The 27,124-nt window shown below is 44.0% G+C and overlaps 1 protein-coding gene across 2 annotated transcripts in view; it reads left to right on the top strand.

The window, feature by feature from the left end:
• CWC25 (CWC25 spliceosome associated protein homolog) overlaps positions 1–27,124 on the top strand; it is a 72,873-nt gene that overhangs the window by 11,063 nt on the left and 34,686 nt on the right. For both annotated transcript variants that reach the window (XR_003944014.1, XM_030221362.1), the window contains exons 3-7: positions 9,884–10,120; positions 12,472–12,541; positions 13,921–14,033; positions 14,576–14,645; positions 14,867–15,045. Coding sequence is in view for 1 of the 2 variants with exons in the window: in XM_030221362.1 (XP_030077222.1) it covers positions 9,884–10,120; positions 12,472–12,541; positions 13,921–14,033; positions 14,576–14,645; positions 14,867–15,045 (669 nt within the window). In the remaining variant the exon portion in view is untranslated. The remainder of the gene's footprint in view (positions 1–9,883; positions 10,121–12,471; positions 12,542–13,920; positions 14,034–14,575; positions 14,646–14,866; positions 15,046–27,124) is intronic.

Raw genomic sequence — 27,124 nt, 5'->3', positions numbered from 1 at the left:
ATCAGGTATTGCATATGTGGTGCCATACGGTCTGCCAAAATTCTGGCCAATATTTTTAAATCCACATTAATAAGCGAAATTGGCCTATAGGATTCTACCCTATCTTCCGGTTTACCCGGCTTAGGGATCAAGGTTATCCATGCCTCATTTTCTCCTGGTGTTAAGTGACCTCTCCCAACCACTGCTTCATAATACTCTATTAATGGCGCACTAAACTGGCTTGGGAGTAGCTTGTAGTACTCTGCCGGGAATCCATCAGGGCCCGGTGCGGAGCTCAGCGGCAGAGTCTTAAGCACCTGCTGTATTTCACGGGCCTGCAGTGGACCAGAGAGCGCCGCCCGGACCGCCGATGGCAATTTGGGGAGACCTGAGTCTTCTATGTAGTCCCGTGCTACCGACTCTTCCTGGTCTCCTTCCCCTGCATACATTTTTGTAAAATATGAATGAAATGCTTCAACTATCTCCCCAGGACTATGTAGTCTGGAGCCCGATGGGGATGTAATCGATGTTATTAACCTTTTTGGTGTCTGTGAGTGTGCCACCCTAGCTAGCAGTTTCCCTGTTTTATTCCCAAAGCGACAAAAGTGTAACCCGCGCGCTAGCAAGCGTTTTTTAGTTTGTTCATGGATCAGGGAATTCAGTGCCACTGTAGTTGCTGTTAGGGCCTCCCTATGTTCTCTGGTTGGGTTCTTTAAGTATTTACCTTTTGCCAACTTTAGCTCCCTTTCAAGATTTATAATACCCGCTGAGATTCGTTTTTTCCTAGCACTCATGTATGCTATAATTTCCCCCCTCATTACAGCTTTTGAAGCTTCCCACAGTACTATCGGGGACTCACAGGAAGCAGCGTTTATTTCCCAGTAACTGTCCCATTTTTCTTTTATGTGTTTGCCAAATTGTTCCTCACTATATAAGTAGGACGGGAATCTCCATGTATAACCCGACTCCCCGCGGCCCTCCTGCGTCAGATCTATCCATATTAATGAGTGATCTGAGATCGCCAAGGGTCCCAGCTCTGCCTTTTCCACCTTAAAGAATATCGACTGGGCCACTAGAATGTAATCCAGCCGCGACCATGATTGGTGCACTTTGGACTGGTGTGTAAAGTCTTTCGTGGAGGGATGCAGGAGTCGCCAAGGGTCCACTAATGTTAGCGCTTTGCAGAGTTCTGGTAGGCAACTACTGACCCCCTGCCTATGCCCAACCCCAGTCCTATCTAATTGGACGTCCATGATGTTATTAAAGTCTCCTGCCCATATCCAGGGAACGTCTATGTGTTGCATACCTAGCGCTATTAATTTTTGGAAGAAGGAGGGGGAAGGGGAGTTAGGACCATATACATTACATAAGTAGTAGCTCTGTCCCTGGATGTTAAGTCTGAGCAGCAGGATCCTCCCCTCAGTGTCTTTGTATATTAGCTTAGCCGAGCACTGGAGGCCCTTTTTTATTAAAATTGCCACCCCACTCCGCTTGGTCTCTGCTGAAGCATAGTGACATTCCCCTACCCATTGTTGTTTCAGTTTTTCATGTTCCCCATCTGTCAATTTGGTCTCTTGAATGCAGGCAATGTCTGCTTTATGGTGCTTAAGGTGCCCTAATATCTTTGATCTCTTTATTGGGGATGTTATACCTGACACATTCCAGGAAATTATGCGAGTAGTGTATTTATGTATAGGTATTACCTATTGTCTCCATCCAAGTGTGCTCATGCATATAATTCCCCGGGAGCCCAGCCCTTCTCCCTGGGGATCTGTGTCCTCCTACGGTCTCCATGTCTTCCAATCCTTTCTCTATGGCAGTCCCTTTCTGTGGCTCCTGAAAGTCCCCTATCTCCCCCCTCCCTCTAATCCCCCTCTTCCTCAGCGACCCTCCAGACCGGTCAAGACGCGTGGGTTATGTCCTCCTACCAGCAGAGGGAGACTGAGAAAACACTAAGCTTTTGAAGCCTGTATATATAACCTGTGCAGAACCTCCACTAGCCAGTATTTTCTCAGTCTCAGCAGAGGTAGCAGTTGACAGCCTGTGCAGTCTCCAATAATCTGGTGAGGTAGTTTGTCATTGGGTCGTAGGATTTTTTCCTTCCAAACTTTATTCTGTTGCAGTACCCTGTACGTGTGTGTAAAAAAAAAAAAAAGTGCTTTGGGGCCCTGGGTCTGGTGGGGCCCAGTTTTTCCCCCTGGGGTGTTACACCTATGTTTGGGTCCCTCCCCCTGTGCTGCTCTCTATTTCTGTTTGCTTGGCAGTTTTGTGCCTCGGCTGCTTTCTCAGTATTGTAGCCTTGAGTGCCTTACAATTTCCAGATGCCAGAATTAGAGTACTGTGCCTTTAAGGTCAGTTATTCTATTTCATTTTGCTTGCCAGCTTTGTGCCTCGGCTGCTTTCTCAGTATTGTAGCCTTGAGTGCCTTACAATTTCCAGATGCCAGAATTAGAGTACTGTGCCTTTAAGGTCAGTTATTCTATTTCGTTTTGCTTGGCAGCTTTGTGCCTCGGCTGCTTTCTCAGTATTGTAGCCTTGAGTGCCTTACAATTTCCAGCTGCCAGAGTTGGAGTACTGTGCCTTTAAGGGCATTTATTTCTTTATTTTCAGCGGACCGAACGGGGGTTTCGATTCCTTGCTGGAACGAGAGAGCAGCGCTTTCTTCAGTGCTTTTGCAGTGTGAGGGAGTTTTTGGTTTGGCGCGTTGGCGGAACAGCTTTTCCCTTCCCTCGTGGTTTATGGCGGCCCAGCTCCTCCGATGTCGCGCGTGCTCGTGGCGAGGGGTAGAGGCGCCGGGTGCTCAGTGTAGCTTTGCGGTGCACCTATAAAGGTGGCTGCGGCACCCCCCGACTTGACGGCGGAGGGATCGATGGTGTCGGGAGTCTCCGGGTCAGCGGGAGCGTAGGCAGGGCCGCTGTCAGCGGGAACAGTTTCGGCGGGAACAGCCGCCATCTTGAGTCTGACGCGGCCCGTGGAGCCAGCTGTTTTTGGGCCTGCGGCCTCCGTTTTTGGCACAAAAGGGCCTAATGACGGTCCAGGAATGGTGGGCTTTCCTCCAGATTTTGTCTGGACGTGGTATCAGGCCTGGAGATCGGGACCCCCCCCCCCCTAATTGGAAGAGGGGGCTATTTCCGTCTTGGCTGAGAGACCACGGTTAGAGTGGTCAGAGGACAGGCAATGTTTTTCTCCTGTAGCTGCAGAAGCTGTGCTTAGTGATCTGGGGGAGTCAGATGGAATTGACGGCTCTCAGGAGCAGGATTGGTGGATTCCTGGAGAGGATCCTTCAATAGTGCGGATTTTCCATAGAGATGAGCTGTCGGAACTCATAGATCAGGTGTCGTCCACCCTTCAGTTTGGTCCTGAGGTGGCTTTGGGGGAAACTGTCCAGGATCCGTTGGTGAAGGGCATTCAGCGTCAGGCGTGATCCTTCCCTATGAACAAGGATCTCCGGGAGATGATTTGTCAGGAATGGGATTTGCCGTGTAAGGTGGCAAAGGCAATGGCGAGGCTTTATCCCCTCCCTCAGGACGATAGGGATTCCTTTAAGGCTCCCACGGTAGATGCAGTAGTGACGGCAGTAATTATAGCTACGGCTATCCCGGTTGATGGAGGAACGGCCCTCCGTGATCCTCAGGATAGGAAGTTGGGATCTTTTCTCAAGCGTAGTTTTGTTTTGTCGGCTCTAGCCCTGCAGGCCTCGGTTTGTGGGGGTCTGGTAGCTCGGGCATGTTTTCGTTGGGCCGAGAAGCTCCTGGATGATTCGATAGATGTTAGTTCTTCTGGGGGTCAGGAGTTAGCCGACTTGGACATGGGTTCATCCTTTTTGTCTGAGGCTTTTATGATTTGTTGCCTACCTCAGACAAAAAATATGGCTATGGTTGTGGGTCTCTGCCACTTAAGGGAGCTATGCTCTTTGAAGAAGATTTAGACAAGTTAGTGTGAGGTCTTAGTGATACCAAGGTTCTATGGCTTCCAGATTTTCGGTTCAAGGCAGGGGCCAGAACTAGTTCCTCTCGGGGACGGTTTAGGGAGGCTCAGCGGTATAGGCCGGGCAGATCGAGTGGGACCTACCCCTAGCTGTCTGTTTGTCTGTCCAATTTAGATTGTGAGCTCTGTTGAGCAGGGACTGTCTTTTCATGTTAATTTGGACAGCGCTGTATAAGTCTAGTAGTGCTATAGAAATGTTTAATAGTAGTAGGACCTCTAGGGGTCGGTTTTTTCCAGCGCGCACAGTTCTTTCGTGAGAATCGTCGCGGAGGGCGTGGCTTTTCCGTAGGAGGTTAGTATTCACGCCGCAATTCCCAATGAAGGTGTGCGGGCTCAGGCTCTGGTGCATGTTGGGGCTCGGCTGAGTCTGTTTTACCAGAGCTGGGCCCAAATCAGGTCAGATCAGTGGGTTCTCAAGGTGTTTCGAGGCGGATATGCGCTGTTCTCCCGAAGTGTTTCTGGAATCCCTCTGTCGGTCTTGGAGCAAGAGGGCAGCAGTGAGGGACACTCTGCGGTGGCTGCTCGCATTGGGAGCCGTGGTTCCTGTTCCTTCAGATCAGCAACGCTCAGGGTGCTATTTGATCTATTTTGTGGTCCACAAGAAAGAGGACACTTTTCGTCCCATTTTAGATCTCAAAAGGGTCAATGCGGCACTCAAGGTGCCCTCTTTCCGGATGGAGACGTTGCGGTCGGTCACTGGTGCGGTCCGGAAAGGAGAGTTTCTCACTTCCCTGGATTTGACGGAAGCTTATCTTCACTTTCCTTCGGGCAGCCTTTTGGTTCCAAGTTACAGGGTCCGATTTGTCGGTTCCTTGCAGAGAAGGCGCCGACGGCCCGTACTTATCGTCAGGTCCTGGGCCTGATGGCGGCGACCATAGAGGTAGTTCCGTGGGCCAGGGCGCACATGCGTCAGGTACAGTCAGCTCTGTTCAGTCGTTGGTCCCCTCTGTCGCAGGACTTGGAAATGTGTTGTCCGCTGTCGGTGGCCCCTCGTCTCAGTCTCCGCTGGTGGCTCAACCCGCGCAATTTGGGAACAGGAATGCCGTTGGAGTCCCCACAGGGGCTGGTAATGGTCACGGATGCCAGTCTGCAAGGTTGGGGGGCACATTGTCTCGGTCAGGTAGCTCAAGGCCGGTGGTCTCGGGCAGAAGCAGGGTGGTCCATCAACCGGCTGGAAACTCGGGCCATTCGGGTGGTGCTCCAGGCCTTGACGTCGGTGGTTCGCCACAAGGCAGTCCGAGTGCTCTGTGACAATGCCATGGCAGTAGCATATGTCAACCGTCAAGGGGGGACGAAGAGCCTTGGCGGCGCAGTTGAACTCATCTTCAGGCTCTCTTGGCAGCGCATGTGGCCAGGGTAGGTCACATAGATGCAGATTATCTCAGCAGGCACACTCTAGATCCCAGAGAGTGGTCTTTTCTTCGTTCAGTGTTCCAGTGAGTTGTGTCGGTCTGGGGACTTTCGGTGATCTTAGGGCAACGGCTCGCTATGCGCAAGTTCAGAGATTTTTTGTTTTTTCAGTCGCTGAAGAGACCCTTGAGCGGAGGGAATCGACGCTCTTCTGTTGCCTTGGCCTCGGGAGTGACTGTATGTGTTTCCTCCGTGGCTGTTAGTCGGTCGAGTAATATAGCGCATCGAACATCACTTCGGTCGGGTGATTCTGGTAGCTCCGGATTGGCAGCATCGACCATGGTACGGAGACCTGGTGCGGTTGGCAGGGGCGGCGGCCCTGCCTTTGTTGGGATCAGTTCTGTGTCAAAGCCCGATAATCATGCCGGATCCGGCTCGGTTTTCGCTTATGGCTTGGCTCTTGAGCGGCACAAGTTGAAGAAGAAGGGGCTTTCGTCCAGTGGCTTTGCTACGATGTTGAGTTGCCGTAGACGATCCACTTCCTTGGCGTATGTCCGGGTTTGGAGAATCTTTGAGCACTGGTGTGAAGACCATCGAGTTCGGCCGTTTCGCTCTTCGGTGGCGGAAGTTTTGGAATTTTTGCACGATGGTGTTGATAGGGGTCTGGCCTTGTCTACACTGAAGGTTCAGGTGGCAGCTTTGTCATGTTTTCGTGGGAAGCTTCAGTGAAAGTCCTTCGCGTCTGTGCCTGAGGTAGTGCGTTTTTTGAAGGGTGTTAAGTTGCTGCGTCCACCTCAGTGACGGATGGTGCCTCCGTGGGATTTGAAGCTAGTTTTGGATGCTTTGATCAGGCCTCCGTTTGTGCCGCTGGTATCGGCATCTTGTAAGGATTTATCTTTAAAGACGGTCTTGTTGGTGGCGATTACTTCAGCACGGAGTGTTTCAGAGCTTCAGGCTTTGTCTTGTAGGGAACCATTTTTGTCCTTTCTGAGGGAAAGGTTTCGTTGCGGACGGTGCTTTCCTTTTTTTTGCCCAAGGTGGTTTCCGAGTTCCATGTTAATCAGGTCATCTCTCTGCCAGTGTTGGGTGATATGGCTGGAGATTCGGAGCAGCGTGGTATTGCCAAGCTGGATGTCAGGAGAGTTTTGAGTTGTTATCTCTCTGGAACTCAGGACTTCAGAGCCTCTGACCGTTTGTTCGTTCTTCATGGTGGCCCAAAGAAGGGTGCAGCGGCTCCTAAGGTGACCATAGCACGGTGGTTGAAGGAGGCGGTTGCATCTGCTTACTTGGTGAAGGGTCCTGTGGTGCCTAGGGGCTGGTCTGCTCATTCCACTAGGGGAATGGCAGCCTCGTGGGCGGAGAATAGTATGATTTCTCTGTTAGATATTTGTTGGGCTGCGGTTTGGTTTTCATTGCATTCCTTTGTGAAGCATTATAGGATTCCTGTGCATGCAAAGGACGAGGTGCGCTTTGGGGTAGCAGTTTTGACCTCTGGCCTTAGTAGGTCCCTCCCGTAAGTTAGTTACTGCTCTGGTACGTCCCACGCGTCTTGACCGGTCTGGAGGGTCGCTGAGGAAGGTGAAATTAGATCTTACCTGCTAATTTTCTTTCCTCTAGACCCTCCAGACCGGTCAAGAGCCCGCCCTGTCTGTATTGGAGGCCAGGAGGTGTGTTTGTTGGATAATTCTTGGCTGCTGTAGATTGTTGTTTATCTAATTGCAGACTGTTTATTTCTGTTTTGTGATAGGAGTCCGGGACAGGTGGGGCTCTTCTTTGATAGTCCACCTGTAGAAGCCCAACTGTTTTATCAAAGGCAAAGGAACATGTTTCCGTAAGAGCAAGCGGAAGATGTTTCTTGTTTTTGCAGTTTACTGTGACCACGTACAGGGTTGCTAGTTGTTGTTAGTGTTTTTTGTTTCTCTGCTTTGTCAGGGTTATACTGGCTAGTGGAGGTTCTGCACAGGTTATATATACAGGCTTCAAAAGCTTAGTGTTTTCTCAGTCTCCCTCTGCTGGTAGGAGGACATAACCCACGCGTCTTGACCGGTCTGGAGGGTCTAGAGGAAAGAAAATTAGCAGGTAAGATCTAATTTCACCTTTCCACTCCCCCTACCCATCCCTCTCCTTCCCCTCCCCCTTCTTATCCCTTCCCCTTGCCCAGATACCAGAGCCCTCTCCCGCCCGGAGTGAGGTATGACTGGTAGGGTCAATGCACCAAGTGCCCCGGGGAACCCCATCCACTACTTCAAACTTTAACAATAAGAACTAATATACCTTCATGCCCATGAGACTATTGTCCAGTGGCGAACCCAGGCCTCCATCCCTGGCCTGCTCGCTCTGTTAATTTAGGGTTCAGGTGGTTCCAAGCTGTTTGTCCATGTCTCTGCCGCTGCTGCCTCCATGAATATCTGCCACCTGTTGTTGTATTGTACCCGCAGCGTGGCTGGGTATTGTAGGGTGAAGCGGATTTTCTTCTCAACCAGTTGAGAACAAATTTTTGAAAACTTGCGCCGCTTTGCTGCCAAGTCTGCAGAGTAGTCTTGAAAGATTCGAATTGGCTTCCCCTCAAACCGAGCGTCCTCTCTATTGGTCTTATAAAGCTGCAACAGTTGGGCTTTCTGCGAATACTTGTGGAACTTTGCAATTATCACCCTTGGCCTCTCCGCACTCGGTCTCGCTGGGCCCACTCTATGTACTCTGTCCATGCAGATTTTCCCACTGCTAGCCACCTCAGGATAACGTGCCACCAACCATGTCTCCAGCGTGGCTGCTAATGTTGCCTCCGAGACTGATTCTGGAAAGCCCACAAACTGTAAGTTCTCGCGCCTTGCTCTATTCTCCAGGTCCTCCAGCTTTCCATGCTGAGACTGGACCAGTGTTTCGAGGCGCTCTATTTTCTCATTTTGGGCCTGTATTGTGTCTTCAGTGTCCGAGACCCTAACCTCCAACTCGCCTGTACGGCGATGCAACTCTGCTGTGTTCTGTGCGATTCCCGCTATTTGTTCCGAGAGTTGCTGGAAACGTGGAGTCCCAGAGCACTGACTACTGCCTCTGTTATTTCGGCCAGGAACTCCGCAGAAGCTGTTCGAGGCGGAGGGCTGGGCGCCATTTTGTCCTCGCTGGGCTTGGCGCGGTCTGCTCCTTTGCGCGACACTTTTACCGACATTCGGGTCGTTGGGGCAGACAAATACTTGTCCATGCGATACTGCACACTTTCGCTCCTTTTCCCCTCCGCAGATAGTGTCGGGTTCAGGTTTCACGGGCGTTAAAGTGGATCGGGTTCCCTCGCGAGCTAACTTGCGTCCGCTGTTGTTCACAGCATCACGTGACCCCCTGGTCCCACAATTTTAAGTCTCATGAGACTTGGTACCATGACACTAACCTGAACTTCTTGCCTCATGGTTAGACAGAGTCGTAGAGGGGGAGCAGGGATCCTGCTAGAGGAATCTTTCCATGGAGCTGCTGCAGGCCACAAAAATGGAGTTGGCAGGCCAAGTTCTGGTCCACAGGTTGGACAAGCCTACTGTACAGATTCAAGCCACACCAGCTTAAGCACATTACACTATTCAACCTAGATGTTAACCAGCCAGGTGTCCTATTCACATGTTACCCCACAAATAAAATGATACATAACTTCTGTATTCCTACTGCAAGTCTTGCAGAGCTCCAACTTGATACTATTTATAGGCCCAATTCAGTTGGTGCACATAGTTACTATGTAAGCCAACAGAATCAGGCCTAAGGGTATCTTCAGGGGTGCTTGACAGCGTATTGAAGGGTGCTTAAGAGGAGCTGGATAAACTTGCAGAATCTCACTATAAATATTAGACAAGTCTTTAAGGTTATAAGACGTGTCAAGACAACGTTTTATAAATTATAGCATCCTATCTCTAAAAATGGGCAAGTAGATCACCTGGAAGTACTCATCAGTTCCTAATGGGGAGATACATTCTCTATTGCTGATCCCTAGAAGTAAGAGATAGTGAACCCAGTGTCTACAGTAATAATCCACCTGTTTTCCAGAATTTGTCCAAAATGTGATCAAACTCTGATGTATGACTGAGCGACAAAATTACTAGGCATCAGATTCCATAGTGTTATTGTGTGTTGATTGAAAACCGGTTCTTAATTTTGTTTTAAACTTGTAACCTGTCAGTTTCATGGTACCTTTTCTAGTTTTAGTACTGTTTTGAAGAGTAAATAATTGTATCCTATGAACTTGTTTCATGCTGTTTGTGATTTAATAATTCTCTATCACATACCCTCTAATTTTCTGAGAAACTTTTCGGATGCCTATTTGTTATAGAGAGAGCTTCTCTGCAGCATGTAATAAGAAGGCAGAGCACCAAATGTAAGAAAATGCAGCATAAGAAATGTAGACACACAGATCTCAGAAATGGACCATGTGGCCCACTTCCTCTCCCCATTAAATAATCTGCTGATTGTGCTGCTACAGAACTTACATGAGCCTGAATTTCCATCTCTATTTTACTGTGCTACTAATGTCCTTTTGTGTCTGTCCTGGCCATGCTTGAACTCTGTGAGCTGAGTTTGGTATTTGAATTAGGAAAAAAGAGGAGAAGTTGGACTGGATGTATCAGGGGCCCAGCAGTATGGTGGACAGGGAAGAATATCTCCTCGGACGACCTGTAGACAAGTTTGTCTTGGAAAAAATGGAAGACAAAGAGACTGGCCCTTCTGCTGAGACTGGTCTGCTACCTGGATCCATTTTTGCACCTTCGGGAGCTAATTTTGCTCTCGATATGGCCAGCAAAATTCGGGAAGACCCACTGTTCATGATAAGGTAATAAATCAAAAATAGGGGGAAGGTTTATCATATCATACTATAATACCTTTCATATCAGCTATATCTTGCATTGCTTTACAGCCACTTCTGGGGTGGAACTGAGCTAAAGGCAAGCAAGAATATCATTTTACAATAAGAGATTAACTTGGCATGGAGAGGCTGGGAGAGTATTCAGGGTATGGGTAGGTTGGAGGGAGGTTAATAATTTTATTGTTGCTCGTTGGACTTAGATTGAAAGGTGAGGACTTTGAGGAGGTGCTGGGAGGTAGAGGGCTATAGAGCTCAGGCCCTTTGTGGCAACTTTTTGTTATAGGAGAATGTGCTTCAGGCAGAGGTTGGTAATGTGATTGTGGGGGGGTAGCAGGGATGGGTAGGGGGGGTTTGCTGCTGATTTTCTTTAATATTAGGGTCTACGATCTGCTAGACACTTTTATACTTGTGCTGGGAGGGTGTGGGATTTGGGGGATGAGGGAAATGGTATCGGTGGGAGTATAAAGGTGTCATGTAATGTTTTCCACTTTGCAGGGTTGGATACGGACTTGCTTCTAATGTTGTTTATATTCAGCTTGTGTTTTTGTATCACTGTCATTTTGGTGTGCATTTGTACCATGATAATTTTTATTTAATAAATTGTTAAACATTTATTATTAATTGTTTTATGTTAAATTGTACAGCGCTGCGTAACCCTAGTAGCGCTTTAGAAATGTTAAGTAGTAGTAGTAGTTAAACATAACTTGGCATGAAGAGGGGGTTAAGTAAGGTTCATTAGTGAATGGTGGAGGTGGATTTAGAACCTGGTGTTCCAGGTTATACAGTTTTGGTCTAACCAGAAGTTGCTGCTGCTAGCTTGGCTTTATGTATATGTAGATTGGAAACTGCTGAATAATTCCAGCCATAATTTGTTCAGCCTTTGACATTGCTTTAGGGAACACTTATTCACTGACTGACTTCTGAATAATTTTTGTTTTATTATTATTTGTATGAAGTCTTTATTTCTTTGATAACATGACAAAAGCTTCAATATGCAATACATATGACATATGAAAATTTCAGTGATACAAACATATAACGTTTTTTAAACTTTTCTTGCCCACATTATCAACATCCATATGTGGACCTGAAGGAACTTCAAACTTTTTTGTAAGTTTTAACTAAAGAGTAATTCTCCTCCCCTCGCCTCCACCCCCCCCCCCTTTCAGTTAACAACACACGGTGCATTGGGGGCCTGGGATGAGTTGCAAAATCATACTATACAAACAATGTACAATTACCAAATACGTAATATAAAAAATACAAATAAAAACTTAGACAAATTCTTGACTACCACCCTAGTGGTACCTAGTGGCATAGACTGATATATATATATATATATATTTTGGTGATGGACCGAGGTTAACTATTCATTTATTTCAAACTTACTAAACTGCTTTAACTTACAGGCAGGGCAAAGCAGTTTACAGACTAAAATATAATAAAAAAAGGAACTACAATTCATCAATAGGAAAGAACACATGCACATAAAGAAATTACTAAAAAAAAAAACCAAACACCCACATTTTTGGAAAGTTGGTACCAAAACCAAGTCATCCCAGTACTAGATATTGGTGGTGATATAAGCCTGCTCAAATAGCCAGGTCTTTAGCAAAGATTTACATTTTTTCATAGAGAGCTCGCTGCACAGTGACAAAGGCATAGAATTCCATAAAAACAGAGCAACAAAGAAAAAAACACAATGCCTGGTGCTCTCCATGGGTATTAAGCAGTGCAGATGCTGACTACCTCTAGTTCCCCTTTCAGTGGCCCATGCCACCAACTGAAGTGGACCTGACTTCAAAATGATGGGGCCACAGGCCATCCAAGTCCACTCACGTCTATGCCCCTACTTCAGAGGCTTAAACAAAGAACCAAGCCTGAATATTTTCTTTTTTTTAAAGTTATCAAATTGTGTTCCTGACGAAGGATCAAAGATAGAATGAAATAGCCCAATTCCAGGTGCCCTGTAATCTACCCCATCAGGAACCAAACTGTGATGGCTTATTTTATATTAACTGTAAATCAAATCTTGTAATTGGTTCTTAGGTAATCCATATTACTAACTAATGAAATAGCCCATTGGATCTGTGTGAAAGTACGTGTGAGCTATATTGCCCTAATCTCTACCTATGGAGCTTTGTTGGGATGAATGACATGCTTGGTGCCTTGGCACAGTTCCAGACTGTGACATGGCTGGGAACAAGGAATCTGTGCTGAGGAAAGCTGATACAGCCTTAGATAGTTTAGAGAATGTCTTGAAATTGTAATTGGGCTAAAAGGGAGGGGATAATTGTAACAAAACAATGTTTTATTAGGAAAAGAGAAGAAGAGAAAAAAAAAGAAGTTTTGAAAAATCCCATGAAAATGAAGAAGATTCGAGAATTGGTGAGAGACCATCTTTCACTTTCCATGTAAAAGGCTGCTAAGTTTTGTAAAGTTTATCTCTCTTTAAATCTGTGGAAACAGACTGAAACATGTATCTCTTCCACTTGTATTGGACATGGAATTGGAGGTATATTTTTCTGTTTTATTTTAGCTGTAGGTATTGAAAGAAGAATTACTCCTCTCTGAGGTTTTCTTGACCCAATCGCATATGTACTACAATTAATGTTTAGCCCTGTACAAACTCCAGGTAACAGTTGTCTTCAGCCTGTCTATATAAGACAGTGGCAGTTATGCTGGGTATTGTTATGATCACAGATGAACACTACATTTGGCAGTTTAAGAGATTCTGGAATTTGTCTTTAGGTGGAAAAGCAAAATCCACAAATATTGTGCGAATATTGATAACAAAGTTCAAAGAACAGACTACGACAGTATGTACAAGATGTACTCATGTTCTACCTGAACAGGCATAGTAACAATATTGTGAAGACATCCAGCTTCCAAAAATCCAGATGACATGTAGGCCAGCCTAGCACATTACCTGCTTTGCCCTCGAGGGACAGATGACCAGTGCCAGAAGTATAAGGGTATAATGACACTAGAGCCAAGAAACTACAAAATGCTGGTTTCACATTTGAGAAGCAAGCCTCATAGAGCATTACCTGGCCAGTCACCAAAATCGTGGATTAAGTGATTTGCCTAAGAGTTACTTGCAGTATTCATGACAGCAAAATCTTTTTTTGTCTTACAATATTTCTGACTATCCCAAGCAAAATCTAGTACTGTCTGCACTTAAGTCACTGTAAATTACAATTTTTTATTTGTTTAGACTTTGTATCCCTGGTTTCCTTATTGGCATTGTTACATTCTCTTATTGCTATTTCTCTGAATTTCATCACACAACATATGGTTGCTGTGGGTGGAACGCAATGAGAGACTAGGTTACTGAGGGCATTTCTACAGTTTTGTTTATGCCTCTGACAGGGAAGGGGTCACAAACATAAGGACTTGAACTGCATAGACATACTTGGGTCAACTGCTCTTACACAGTGTGGTGACCTGTATTTAGTGAGATTATCAAAATTCAGCTCCTTTTTAGGAGTTTTCACTGTGATGTGCATAGATGTACAGAAACAAATGTAGCAGAATATAAGTATGAAAGAGCAACAGAAATAAATGTTTTTGCAAATCCAAAGTGTCTGCTTCCCTGAGAGACTGCTACAAATTGGTATCATTGATGATGAGCAGATTTATGCTGTCTCAGTGGGGCAGCAGGTTTGGGAGATAAGTGGAAGAGAGAACTAATTGTTCAGTTTTGAGCATTGTGTAGGGAAGAATACTGCAGCTACCCACTCCATTTACATTCTCTGACATTGCAGTTGCAGAGCAGCTTGGAGAAGAAAGAGAAAAAGAAGAAAAAAGATAAGAGAAAGAAGCACAAGAAACACAAACTTCAGAGTTCCAGTAGCGAGGAGGAGATTGACCATGAAAAGTAGGCATGAGAGTCATCTGCTTCACACCTCCCAATAGGAGCGTGCCAGTGAAAGCTGTGGCTTGTAATGATGAAGCGGTGGCCACCTGTACGGCATCTGCTTCCTGCTCAGCCATGCTGATGAGGCTAGGTTAGTGGTGTGGCTCCTCCTCAAACCTTTACCAACAAAATCTGTACTGTTTGATCATATTCTCAGAGTGCAGAGATGAGTCATAACTATTCAGATTAAACTTTGTGACGCCAACACCTGGCTTACAGTGGTTCCTTTCTTTTTATTATAACCAATCTGTTTAAACAAATTAAGGCATTCTGAGGATTTGAAATGCAGCAGTTCTATTGCATAGTTTTCCTCCAGGTGAAATCCATCCAAGGTGCAGAGCAGGCGGAATTGCTCTCTGTGTGTAGAGCACACAGTTAGACGTCTGAGCACAGTAAGGTTAAGTAACCTGCTAAATGCAAGCCAGTGAATGGGAATGGAACTTGAGACTCTGATTTATTTGCTGGAAGGTCTTGTGAAATCTAGGTATTTCTTTTCTTTTTAGACTGCAGAGAAAAAGGGAGCGCTCTTCTTTACCTCCTGTTCGTTCAAAGGTCCCAGGATATGGTTTGCAGGTAGGTGTGGGCACAGCTGACACTTCAGGGCCCTAGAGTGAGTTTACATTAGTGCAGACACAAGCTTCATTATCAAGCTGCGTGTATAAATGAATCCCTTGAATTATAGAATATATTCATTTGGACAAGCCAGTCTATTATCTCAGGTGTGTGTCAGGAGCTTTAGTGTGCTACAGGTGAATGCTGCGATTAATTGACTTTTCTTTCTGTTTTGATCATAGTTCCGAGCCTCTGAGCACAGCCAACAGTTCTCAGACTCTGCAGCCAGTGACCAAGGGAAAGCAGCTCAGAAACATAGAAACAGGTCTCGGTCCAGGAGCCTCTCCAAGTCTCCTCCTCATTATTCCCTGACTCAGGACAGGAGAGTAAGGTCCCGGTCTCCTCCAAGACACAGTAAACAGTGAGTAGAATAGAGAGCTGAACATGGGCCTTGAGGCCACATTAGATGTGAAGAGGAACCTTAGGACCTCAGACAGTTGGTCCCCATGGCTGGAAAGGAGAAGTTGGACAACAGATTACAATGAATGCATTTTTCCACTTTAGAACTGTGGCAGGCACAAGCTCAGATCGGTGGTTGTTGAACACAGGAAGAATATAACGGTTCCTGTGACCTTTAGCAGTCTTTTCCTGTTTTGCCTGCAGATGTCTCTGAGCTTACGCTGGGATTCCTGCACTGCCACAAGACCCTACCCTTTCAGTCTTCATCCATGGATGTACAAACAACTCTTCTCACAGGAAATCATCTATGCAGGGGGAAAAAAAAGACTGCAATAGAAAATAGCAAAACTAATTCTGTAGGGCAAAGCATTACTTTTCTGCTTCATTATTGACTTGGCTCCTTTTCTCATGGCTGTGATGCCTTCTCTAGTTTCCATTCTATTGGCCCACTGGGCCCAGCAGAGGCAAATATGGTTAAAAGAAAACAGAGAGTAGGTCAATATTCTCAATGGAGAAGGATAGATAGTGGGGTTCCTTGGGAGTCTGTGCTGAGACTGCTACTTTTTAACATTTATAAATGATCTAGAGATGGGAATAACTAGTGAGGTAGTTAAGCTTGTGATTACACAAAGTTGTTAAATCGGAAGAGTATTGTGTAAAATTGCAAGAGGACCTTACAAGACTGGGCATTCAAATGGCAGATGGCATTTAATGTGAGCAAGTGCAAAGTGATGCATGTGGGAAAGAGGAACCCGAATTATAGCTGCATTATGCAAGATTCTACATTAGGAGTCACTGACCAGGAAAGGGATCTAGGCATCGTCGTCACTGATACTTTGAAACCCTCTGCTTAGTGTTAGCAGTGGCTAAGGAAGTAAATAGAATGTTAGGTACTATTAGGAAAGGAATGGAAAGCAAAAATGAGAATGTTTGTTTATAATGCTTTTGTATCATTCCATGTTGTAACCGCTCCTCGAATACTGTGTGCAGTTCTCGTCACTGCATCGCAGAAAAGATATAGACTTACTGCCTGGCTGGACTCCCCATTCACATGACTGGCAGTTCTATTTCAGAACAGGAAGTGATGTTTGAGGGGGCATGACTAGAGAGTTCGTCCCTGTGGTAAGTTTAGCTTGTTTTGCCACTGCTATCTAGATATAGAAGGAGGGGAGGGCATGAAGGAGGGTAGAGGCTGGATAAAGGGGAGGGCGTGAGGAGAGCAGAGGCTGGATAAAGGGGAGGGCATGAAGGAGGCAGAGGTTAGATGGAAAGGGAGGTGTGAAGGAGGGCAGAGGCTGGATGGAAGGGGGGGGAGAGGAGACAGAGGCTGGATGGAAGGGGGGAGAGAGACAGAGGCTGGATGGAAGGGGGAGAGAAAAAGAGATGGAAAGCTGATGGTAGACCCAGTAAAAAGAGAGACACTGAAGACTGGATAGTAAGAAAGAAATATGGAAAGAGGTAGCAAAATAAATTAAAGAAAGCTGAAAGGAAAAGGAGAGAAAAAAATGACAAATGTACAGGAAATCATAGCAAGAGAGTTAAAAGAATTAAAGGCGGCATCCAAGTGAACTTATTCTTTTTACGGATCTGTGTGACCCTTGTTCTTTGTCATGGAAATAGTTTTAAAGATAATGAACAAATAAACCGCTCAGTATCAATATGAAATTGATCAAATTTACTTTGGGGTATAAATGATAACCCTTTTGATAATACTGACTGTTCTGACCTAGTTAATTCTTTAGATGACAAATTATAAATTGTCTCCTCCATTGGGCTTGTGATCGTGTTTGGGGGCGCATGCTCTGTGTCTCTCAATTTCTTCCCCTTACTCTTCTGCGACTCCCTCGTCCTCTTTCTAAAAAATCCTGTCTAGATTTATACTTGTCACCTGATCCTGATGAAGATGAGGAGGATTTATAGAAAGTCCCATCCATCTTCTTTTTCAGCCCTATCTTCCCTTTCTGTTAAATACATCCACTTATAGACTTTATTTGTTTTATAATTCTTTTTGTCTCTGGCAAATTTCTTATTGTGTGACTTGGCAGACTAGATGGACCGTGCAGGTCTTTTTCTGCCGTCATCTACTATGTTACTATGTTTGTGGAAGTTACTGCTATTATGGTATGACAGAATTGCTCTGTAGGTCCTGAGTGACATTTGTAGTGTTTTGTATTATTTTACAGTATGCCACAGCTTTCTCAGTAGTAGCTCAAGAAAAGTTGCATTCATGTACAATAGGTATTTCTTTGTCCCTAGAGGGCTTACAATTTAAAGTTTTATACCTGAGGCAGTGGATGACTGGGTGGTAGCCTCGTGATGGCGTTTTTCTCTGTTCAATACTTCTCTACACTTCTTTTATATATATCTCCTGTCCTCATCGTAGTTCCTTTCCTTTTGTTGTTTAAAAATACCATTGTTGAAGCCCAGATCAGATGTATTCCATGTATTAACAAAGGTGGAAAGAAGAGCAAACGACAGCCAGCATGGTTAAAAGGTGAAGTGAAAGTGGAGTGGAGGAGTGGCCTAGTGGTTAGGGCGGTGGACTTTGGTCCTGGGGAACTGAGGAACTGAGTTTGATTCCCACTTCAGGCACAGGCAGCTCCTTGTGACTCTGGGCAAGTCACTTAACCCTCCATTGCCCCATGTAAGCCGCATTGAGCCTGCCACGAGTGGGAAAGCGCGGGGTACAAATGTAACAACAAAAAAAAGAGGCTGTTAGAGCCAAAAGAACATTCTCCAAAGAATGGAAAAAGTATCCGAATGAAGAAAATAAGAAGCAACATAAGCACTGTCAAGCTAGATGCAAAGCACTGATTAAAAAAAAAAAAAAGCTAAAAGAGAATATGAAGAAACTTGCTGCAGAGACAAAAACTCATAGTGACACCTTTTTCAGGTACATCAGAAGCAGAAAGCCTGTGAGGGAATCTGTGGAACCATTAGATCGTGAAGAAGCAAAAGGGGTGCTCAGGGAGGTCAAGGCCGTAGTGGAGAGATTGATTTAATTCTCTACTTTGGTCTTTATAGAAGAAGAAGATGTATGAGGTCTACTTGTACCAGAAATGGTTTTCAAGGGTGACTATGTGGAGGAACTGAAAGAAATCTCAGTGAACCTGGAAGACATACTGAGCCAAATTGACAAGTTAGAGTAATAAATCATTCTGTTCCATTCCTGCATTTGTATCCTTCCTATTTCAATATAAGAATCAAAGTGGGTCAAAAAAGTGAAGCTTACTTATAACAAACTACTTATTGAAAAAAAATTATAAAAATCAGTCAAGATACTTATTGAAAAATAAGTCTTCAACGATTTATGGAATAACATGTAGTTAGGCATAGACCATATAAATACTGGAAGAATGTTTCACAACTTACTAGATAGCTAAATGAACTTTCATGAAATCTTTTAAGTAGCACATTCTTAACTGTAAGAGAGCCTAAACTTAATGTGGAACTAAATTGAGATGTAGATTTAAAAGAAGGAATGGATAATAATTGAATATGAGAACTTGGGCATAAGGGGTAAATAGTAAAAAAAAAAAAATTACATACAACTTTCAACTCCACACAAGCATCAACTGGTAACCAATGGAAATCTCTCAACAATGGTGCTCGATCAAACTTCTTGTCCCTAAGATCAGTTGCAGTCTATTTAAGCATACAAAACATTACCATAGTCCAATTGTGATAAAACTAATGCTTGAACTAAAACTCGAAAATGCTCAAGAAAAAATAAAGATCTAATAGCCCTAAGTTGATGTAACTTGAAATAGATCTTTTTACTCAGACTTCTTAATTGGTATTCCATTGTTAGCTGAGAATCTAATATAACACCCAAAACTCTTCCAGAAGTATCAAAACTTAATTGTTCTCCTGTCATTAAAGTAATAGCTTTGAGAAATCAGAAGCCTTACGCAGGAAGGAAGCTCAAGTGGGAGAGTGGCAAAGACAGCTTCCGTTGAAATGGGCAGAGGAATCCTTTTGATATCTAGGTGTGCGGTTAACTATGGATACTACCACACTGTATAGGATAAATGTTGAAAAGCTGTTACAGGATACCAAAAGCGTCCTGGAGAGATGGAACCACTTGCCTTTATCACTAATAGGCAGAATAAATCTCTTCAAAATGATCATATTCCCGAGATGGCTCTATATTTTGCAGGTGTTGCCAATACATATACTAGGTAAAGATTTACGGAAATTAAATAGGATGTGTCGGCAATTTGTGTGTGGGGGGCGGAAGTCTAAATTACGATTTGAATATTTATATGATGGATGGGCTCAGGGTGGGCTAGGCTTCCCCTGTATTAGGCGATACAATCAGGCGTGCCTTCTGAGGCATGTTAGGGATTGGATACTTAATACACATCAACACACGCCGACTAATTGGGAACGAGCGCTCTTTGGCCCATGGCATTTGAATTTTCTTCTGCAGGCAAAAACAGAGTTTGCCAACTACCTGTAGAGGAAGTATACTGTTGCAACCATTGCGACGTGTCTGGCAGTTCCTTATGCAAATCTGGAGACAAGACCCTAATATTAGCGACCAACTTCCAATACAGGGGAATGGGGATTTTCCCCCCGGGTTACAGAAAGGGATAATGGCTAGATGGTCGGAAATGGGGATCACTTTATTTGAACACTTAATGAATGAAGAGGGAAACCTGCATAGCTTTCAGGATTTGCAGCAGAGACAGGTATTAGCCCAGAAGGATTATTACACATACAGACAACTACATCATTACTGGCATAGTTTGGATCAGGCAGCTCTGGGCACAAAACTGGGTCAGAAGATACGTGAGTTCCTGGAAGGGGATGCATATGGACAGGTATCAATATCGAGCTTGCATAAAGCTCTAGTCCCACTCGGACCCCCCAGAACATATGAGAAGCTTAAAGACACATGGAGTAAAGAGTTGGGATATGAGCTGAAAGGAATAAATTTTGCGAAACTAATCAAAGATATACCTGGGCAGGTAGGGGGGGCCGAGCTGCAAGAGAGTCAATTCAGGGTTATTCATCGAGGCTATATAACACAATCCCAAGCTGTAAGGGCGGGATGGAGCTCTGATCCCCAATGCCTTAAATGCCATAGAGAGAGGAACACATTTTTGCATGCATTTTGGAGATGTGAGAGAATAAAAACATTTTGGAAAGCGATACAGGGGTACTTAGAACAAGTATTGGGGCAAAAGGTGCACCCCTCTTGGAGAGGAGTACTCTTGAACAAAAGCAATGCAAACGGGATATCGGATAAAAACTTGGAGGTATTTTTATGTAAGGCATTTGCAGTAGGCAAAAAATGCATATTGAGACATTGGATGCAGGTAGAGCCACCCTCTGTTTGGCTATGGAGGAATAAGCTACACGAACTAATGTTGTGGGAGGCAAGGGAGGCCTATGACCACTTGAGGAGAAGAAAGAAATTTCTTAATGTTTGGAATCTTTATTTGCAAAATATATCTCATAAAGCCAGAAGTGCTGTACTTAATAGGCTAGGAACGATATAATGAAGCTATAAGCCCCTCGTGTAAGTGAACTAAGGAATTGGATAAGGTTTGACAGAAATTGTCACTAAGAAGTATGAAGCTCAAATTCAGAGGTGGTTGTTTTTCTTTTTTCTGGGGGGGGGGGGGGGAGGGGGAGGGGGCAAATGTTAAAAAAGTGATGGGATAGACATGATGTAAGATATGTTGCTGTTATAGAAATGTCAGTAAGGATATAAATTGTAAGCATTTAATATGTCTGAATTGAAGTCTGTCCATCAATAAAAACCGTTTATACATAAAGTAATAGCTTTGGGGACATCTGATAAAGTTGGACTAAAATAAAATTCATTTTGTTTAAGCAGTATTTAGTTTCAATAAATTCTCAGCAGCCATCAATGAGTCCTTTCAATACAATCTGAAATTAACTTTCAACCCGCCTCATAGCCAGATATTTAGGGTGCTAAAATAAAAATATCATCTGCATAGGATGAAATATGAAATGCAGAAGACTGTGTAATGTTGAATTCAGAGAACTCATAAAAATATTAAACATTATTGGCAACAGGGATGATCCCTAAGGGACCCCACAACAATGAGACCAACATTTTGAAAACTTATCCAGCTTTTGAAATTATATCTTCTATTTTGTAAAAACAAAAACCCAAAAACATTTAGACCAATTCAGAACAACCCCAGCTAGACTTAGATCACTCAGTTGTTCCAACACCTGGACCAGATGGTATACACCCCAGGGTACTGAAAAACATGAAGCTGCTGATCTGCTGTTAGTGATCTGTAACTTGTCGTTCAATTGTCTGTAGTGCCTGAAGATTGGAGGGTCGCCAATGTAATGCCAATTTTTAAAAAGAGATCCAGGGGTGATTGTTTAATTGGACCTCTTTTAGACCCCTTCTTGACCCCTCTACACGGAGGGGTAAAGAGTGTTAGCTCATCCAAAAGGCTTTGAATTGTTTCCCTAACCTCCAGGGTTACCCCGTCCCATGGGGGTCTGTTCTGGGGAGGCATCAGCTGCCGCAATTCTAAACTAATTCCCATAACCACTGCTTTTTGCCTTTCTGGATCTAGGTGTATTCTGGGCCATTTATGTTCCCACATATATATATGGTTTAATCTACTCTTTGTACTTCAGTGAGTGTGGTTTATTAGTGTATAGTAGATAATAAGGAAAGAGTACATATAATACAATATGTAGGAATAAAGACAAGGATAGTTTTCAGGAATAAGATCTTATTTATTCTTACCAAGATAAAGTCTTCAGTTTAATACATACATCTGGGTTCAAATGCACAGAGCTCTGCCGTCAGTCAAGTGCTGTAGAAGCTTCTAACTTTTCTGTCTGAATGTTAACTCTTTTATAGGCACAGATCTCAATGGCAGTACCTATTTTTTTCATCTTATTGGCCAATATCTCTGTACCAATTTTTTTCCCTTTTCCGGCAGATGGTCATTTGTACTTTTTTGTAACATCTTGTACCAACTTCTTTCCTGTTCTAGTTATTTTGAAACATTTCTTTTTTTTTTTCCTTTCCGGCCAGGTGTCCATCTCTACCCAACTGTCTTTCCGGTAAACATCTCTTTCTTTTGCTATTTCAAACCTCGCATCATTTCCCTCACCCTGAACGTCTTGTTTTTATCTTATATAGAAACATCCAGTTTCACAATCTATTTTTATATAATCTTATGACCTGCGTGCCATGTTATAGAGATACAAGCTAGATTTTACAAACCATTTTTATCTATTATTCTATCATCATATATGCTATATTCAATTTGTAATTAGTTTCAGGTTTTATTAAGACTTCATCATATAGCCCTGCGTTTGCAGGTTCTCAACTGTCATGCCATTAGTGGGTTATCAGGCCTAGTCCAGGCTTCTCTGCTGACCTAAGTCCTGTAACCTGGCTTACCACCATTCCAGTGGATACTCAAGTTCCAATCCATATTAACATTCCCCTCTTCACCCTATCCCATAGGGTGACACCAGGGTTAACGTACCATGGTACCATCCATTCCAGAAGGTATCCTTGTAAAACTGTTGTTCTGCAGAGTCTATTCTAAAACCTGATATGGTCAAATTACTGATATTCAGATCATAACATAGGCACTACTTCAGTCATTTCTTTTATACCAATACTTTTGCTCAACCCATTAGTATGCAGGTTCTATTCTTACTCTTATATAGGTGTGTATATATATTCATAACAATCATTCATTCCTTTGGTTATATACTGATTATAGGTTATATATATATATATAGTTTTGCATTGATTATATAGTTATATTCTTTGTTTTTATTGCATTATTTCATAAAGCTTAACGTTCTATATTGTATCCCTGTGTGCTATATTTGATTATACAGTGGCAGACATTTCTACCATGTCTCTAGCATTTGCATAGCGATTGGTCCTTCTCAGAGGGAGATAGTCCAATGTGTTATCTCCTGTGGTGTTGGGAAGGAGATTTTCGTACAGGACATATTGTCCAGCTGTTGTCTTTTTCATTATTGCAGTTTCGATTAAGCGTTCTACTAAGCCTCTAGCACAAGGGATTATGCAACATCCTACTAATACAAAAATTGCTACCACTATGATTATGGTCGTGGCTGCTGAAATGATAAATGTTTTCCATTTACCAAAAGCTCTATCCATCCAACCTGTCCAGGATGTATCAACGCCAGAGTTTTCTGCCAATTCTTGTGACAGTGAGGTTAAGCCCTCCAAAGCTCTGGTGATTGATCCATCGGGAGCAGTGTTGTTGGGGATAAAGGTGCAACACTGTGTACCTATTTTCCGGCACACTCCGCCCTCTGACGCTAAAATCTGGTCAAGAACTAATCTATTTTCCAACGTCATCCTGCTGGTGGCGTCTAATTGTGTTGCAATTCCTTGAACTGCATCTCTAGTGTAGTTCACAAATCTCTGCTGGTTGTAATATATATAGTTGATCCAGTCTAAATTCTTATTTATAGTAGCCCACCAAAAGAAAGCTGATTCAAAACCTGCAGCTATTTGGTTTCTGGCTTTGAACTCATCCGGAACCCCTCTTGGAACTCCAATTGCATCTATATAGACCCGATCATCAAAAGATCCAGGCATTGCATTTCTCTTCACTCGTGAGGAAGAGCTGCTATGAGGAGGGAGTAAAGATGCTATTACAATTGGAATTACCAATTTGACTAAAGCACATCTGCCTGTCCAACTTCTGTGAAGTGTATGGTGGATAGTACGGGTTCCACAATACCACCATATGTCTGCTCTAGCTTGTGAAAAGTCTGTGAGATTTAGATTTCGTAGAGTTCCTTTTTCTAGGGTTGTGTTACAATTGGTCAAATTTCCTAGAAACCGTGTATTTTTCACCCCATATCGTTCCAGACATGTATAATATCTGGTTGCAGGATCTGGGATCCTGAATGCTGGCGGGACCCTCATCCGAGGGGGTAGGTAGGGGTGGTGCTCGTCAAGATGCTGACAAGACTGATTGACTTCTTCTTTTACCTGCAATAACTCTAACATACACCAAAACCCATCTGGATCATTGCGGAGATCTAAAGGGAAAGGAACTACTGTTGGTTCTGCTCTTGCATGGGAACAAAAATAACAATTAGAGACATTCAAACTCTTTGTAGTATAATGCGCCCATTCGAGCCATAGGTTTGTCTCCCCAAATCCTGTTTCTAGTGCCACTAAATCTTTGGAATTATTAATCGGCACAATCTGGTAAGGAATCTTTACTTCTGGGATTTTAGTTGGCATCAAAGGATTCTTTTCTGGTTGGGCTGGGGGTGGAACAATCTTGAATTTTCCAACGGGGTCTCTACCTGAGGCATCAATTCCTAAGGAATAAGTTCTGTATGTAACAGCCGTTACTCCTCTGAAAGTGATAGCCACTTGATTACATTTGGTCATTGGACAGAGGCCATTCACTCGCAATTTCATGATAGAAATGCTCTTTTTGAGATCTGGAATCTCACTACCTGAGTAGGGAATCCATGAACCTGTGTACCACCATACTTGTGCCCAACTTCCGCAATTGGAGAAGGGACACAGGTATACCTCAAAAGCTGACAAATATTGCTGTACAGGATGTTCCCCACACATTGTGTAAGCACACACATCAAGGGTTATTGTGGTCGTGTCTTTTGTGGTGGGTAATGTTATTTCATAAGCGGTCGTAAATTGTTGCAGAAATTTTTCTAAATCCTGTGCTCCATGTACAATGGGCATGGTGAGCACACACAAGAAAAGGGCCAGGCACTTCATGTTGGTCGTTTTCATAATCAAACACTGTATCAAGATTGTACGAAGGGTAAATGACGGCTAATGATTAAGGTAAGCAACAAAATTATCCCTAGGGTCTTAGCAAGAGCTGCTATCACAACAATCAGTATTCCAAATATATCAAGGCTGGATATATCATTAGGCGTAACTTGAGTATGGGGGGTAAACTCTAATAGCCCCTCTTTCAATGGGATCGGGTACTTCGAAGAGACTATATATTTCCAAAGGTCCCAATCCAACCTCTCTGAGAAACAGAAAAGGTATCCAATCAGTGTCAATTACGGCGTATGTGAATAACCAAAAATCTACCACGTCACCAGTTTCTGGTCTTATTAGGAGATCGTCGGTCTGTTCCACTTGTAGACCCAAACTTCCTCCAAACAATACCAGAGTGTGAGTAACAGTTCGACTGGGGCCAAGTGTCCAATTCTCAAGTAAAGGTTCACACAGTGTCTGATATCGAGTGAGGGGATCCCAATTGGGATTGTCTTCTGGAGCGGGGTCCCAATGGGGAAATAATAATTCACGAGGATCCAGAAGGTATTCTGGGGGTACAGGGATTATCTGTTCACCTAAATTGAAAGGCGACAATGGTGGAGATTCTCTTCCACGGGACATATATTGGTAGCCCCTTTGGGATTCTGAGCTATCTGGGAGGACGAGTAGCTGGGACTCTGGTACCTGGAGAGGCTAAGGTAGTATTCGTGGAAGGAGGAATGTCACTAGTAGGAACCAGATGATAAGGAGGAGGGGTGGGTCGTAATCCAGGCAAGGTAATATTATCCTCAAAAGTAATGGTACGATTGGGGACAATATGGACCAAGATACTGATATTATTGGGAACACTTGTAGCATGAAAAACAGGAGAATTAGTGAGGACAGGAGTAGTCGCAGGGTTTTCAATAGGCACTGTAGGATTGCCAGTTGAAAAGTCTGTTGTGGCAGATGTGTCTGCCCAGGGGGTAGGATTACTGGTGGCAATGGGACTGATCTTTGTGATCGTTTGGAAGGATGTGTTTCTAAACAGGCGTGTGAATGTGGTGTTCTGTTGGGGCTCTGTGTAGGCTGCTGTAGTAGATGGGGGAGCAGTAGCAGTTGCAAGTACAGAAGTAGTTGCAAGTACTGCAGGGGTAGTTGCAAGTACTGAAGTAGTCGCAAGTACCGCTGGGGTAGTTGCAAGTACCGAAGTAGTTGCAAGTACCGTGGCGTTTCCAACGGGCAAAGTAACGTTGCCAGTGGGAAAGGCCGTGAGTGAGATCCAAAGATCTAAGAGGTTACTGTCAGCAGTATAGGTAAACAGGGTAGTGAAAAACAAAACCAAACCTATACAAAGTATGATCATGCACACAAGTCCAACAGCAAACAGTCGAGCAGATGGAAAGCAGAAGAAGAGGGTGTACTGATGTAACACCGTTACTGCTGCTGAAACAACACTGGTACGGGTGCTGTTGGCATCCGTATCATCTGGAACGGTGTCGTCTTCCAGAAAAGTGCCATCAAAGTCGTTGGACCAATGAGAATTGGTTTCAGATAACTGTTCTGAGTCACACTTATCAACAGGGTAAGGGTAAAGTTCAGTGTTCTGAGGATCTGGTTCCTTGATGTCGTCAGGGGCAGCAAGGTTCTCAGCAGTTGGTTCCCTGCGGAGAACTTTGCTAGCGGGGGAGGATGGTGGTATTAAAACTTTCACAGGAGTGGTTGGGAAAGGTGGTATTGGAATAGGAACTTTATGTAGAGAAATAGTCTGTAAGGGAATGAGTTCCTCTGGAGTGAACAGCGGCGGAACTACTTGTGGCATTTATCTGGCTTGATTCGGGAAATACAAATGTAGAATGTCAAGCAGCTCACCGATGTTGCTCTTCAATTTCTGTACTGTTGAAAAGTGAATAGAGCCAGGTTCACCCGGAGCTATTTCTTCCAAATCTGCTGCAAAGTTGCGGATTCTGATGAGGCGGATACGAAGATCAACGTAGGGAAGTGGGAATTCTGGAACACTGGAAGGTGGAGGTGAGGATGGCCACTCAAATGCAGGTTCGAGTACTGGTGGTTGTTCAGGTGGTGACTCTGGAGATTCAGGGATTGTTTGGATGATGATATCAGCAAGATCAAGGAGGTGCGATTCAGGAGATGGATGATCTTGGTTGATTAAGTGATTAAGTCTTTGATCGAGTTGATCAAGATGATTAAAGAGAGTCGGGTGTGGGGTCGGTGGTCTTGGGCTCAGTGGCGGTGGAGATGGGGTTCGTGGTCTCTCCAG

This window comes from Microcaecilia unicolor, chromosome 12, assembly GCF_901765095.1.
Source record: "Microcaecilia unicolor chromosome 12, aMicUni1.1, whole genome shotgun sequence".
Classification (NCBI taxonomy): domain Eukaryota; kingdom Metazoa; phylum Chordata; class Amphibia; order Gymnophiona; family Siphonopidae; genus Microcaecilia; species Microcaecilia unicolor.
The sequence above is the reverse complement of the archived record's forward strand: the minus strand, read 5'-3'. Positions and strand labels throughout refer to the sequence as shown.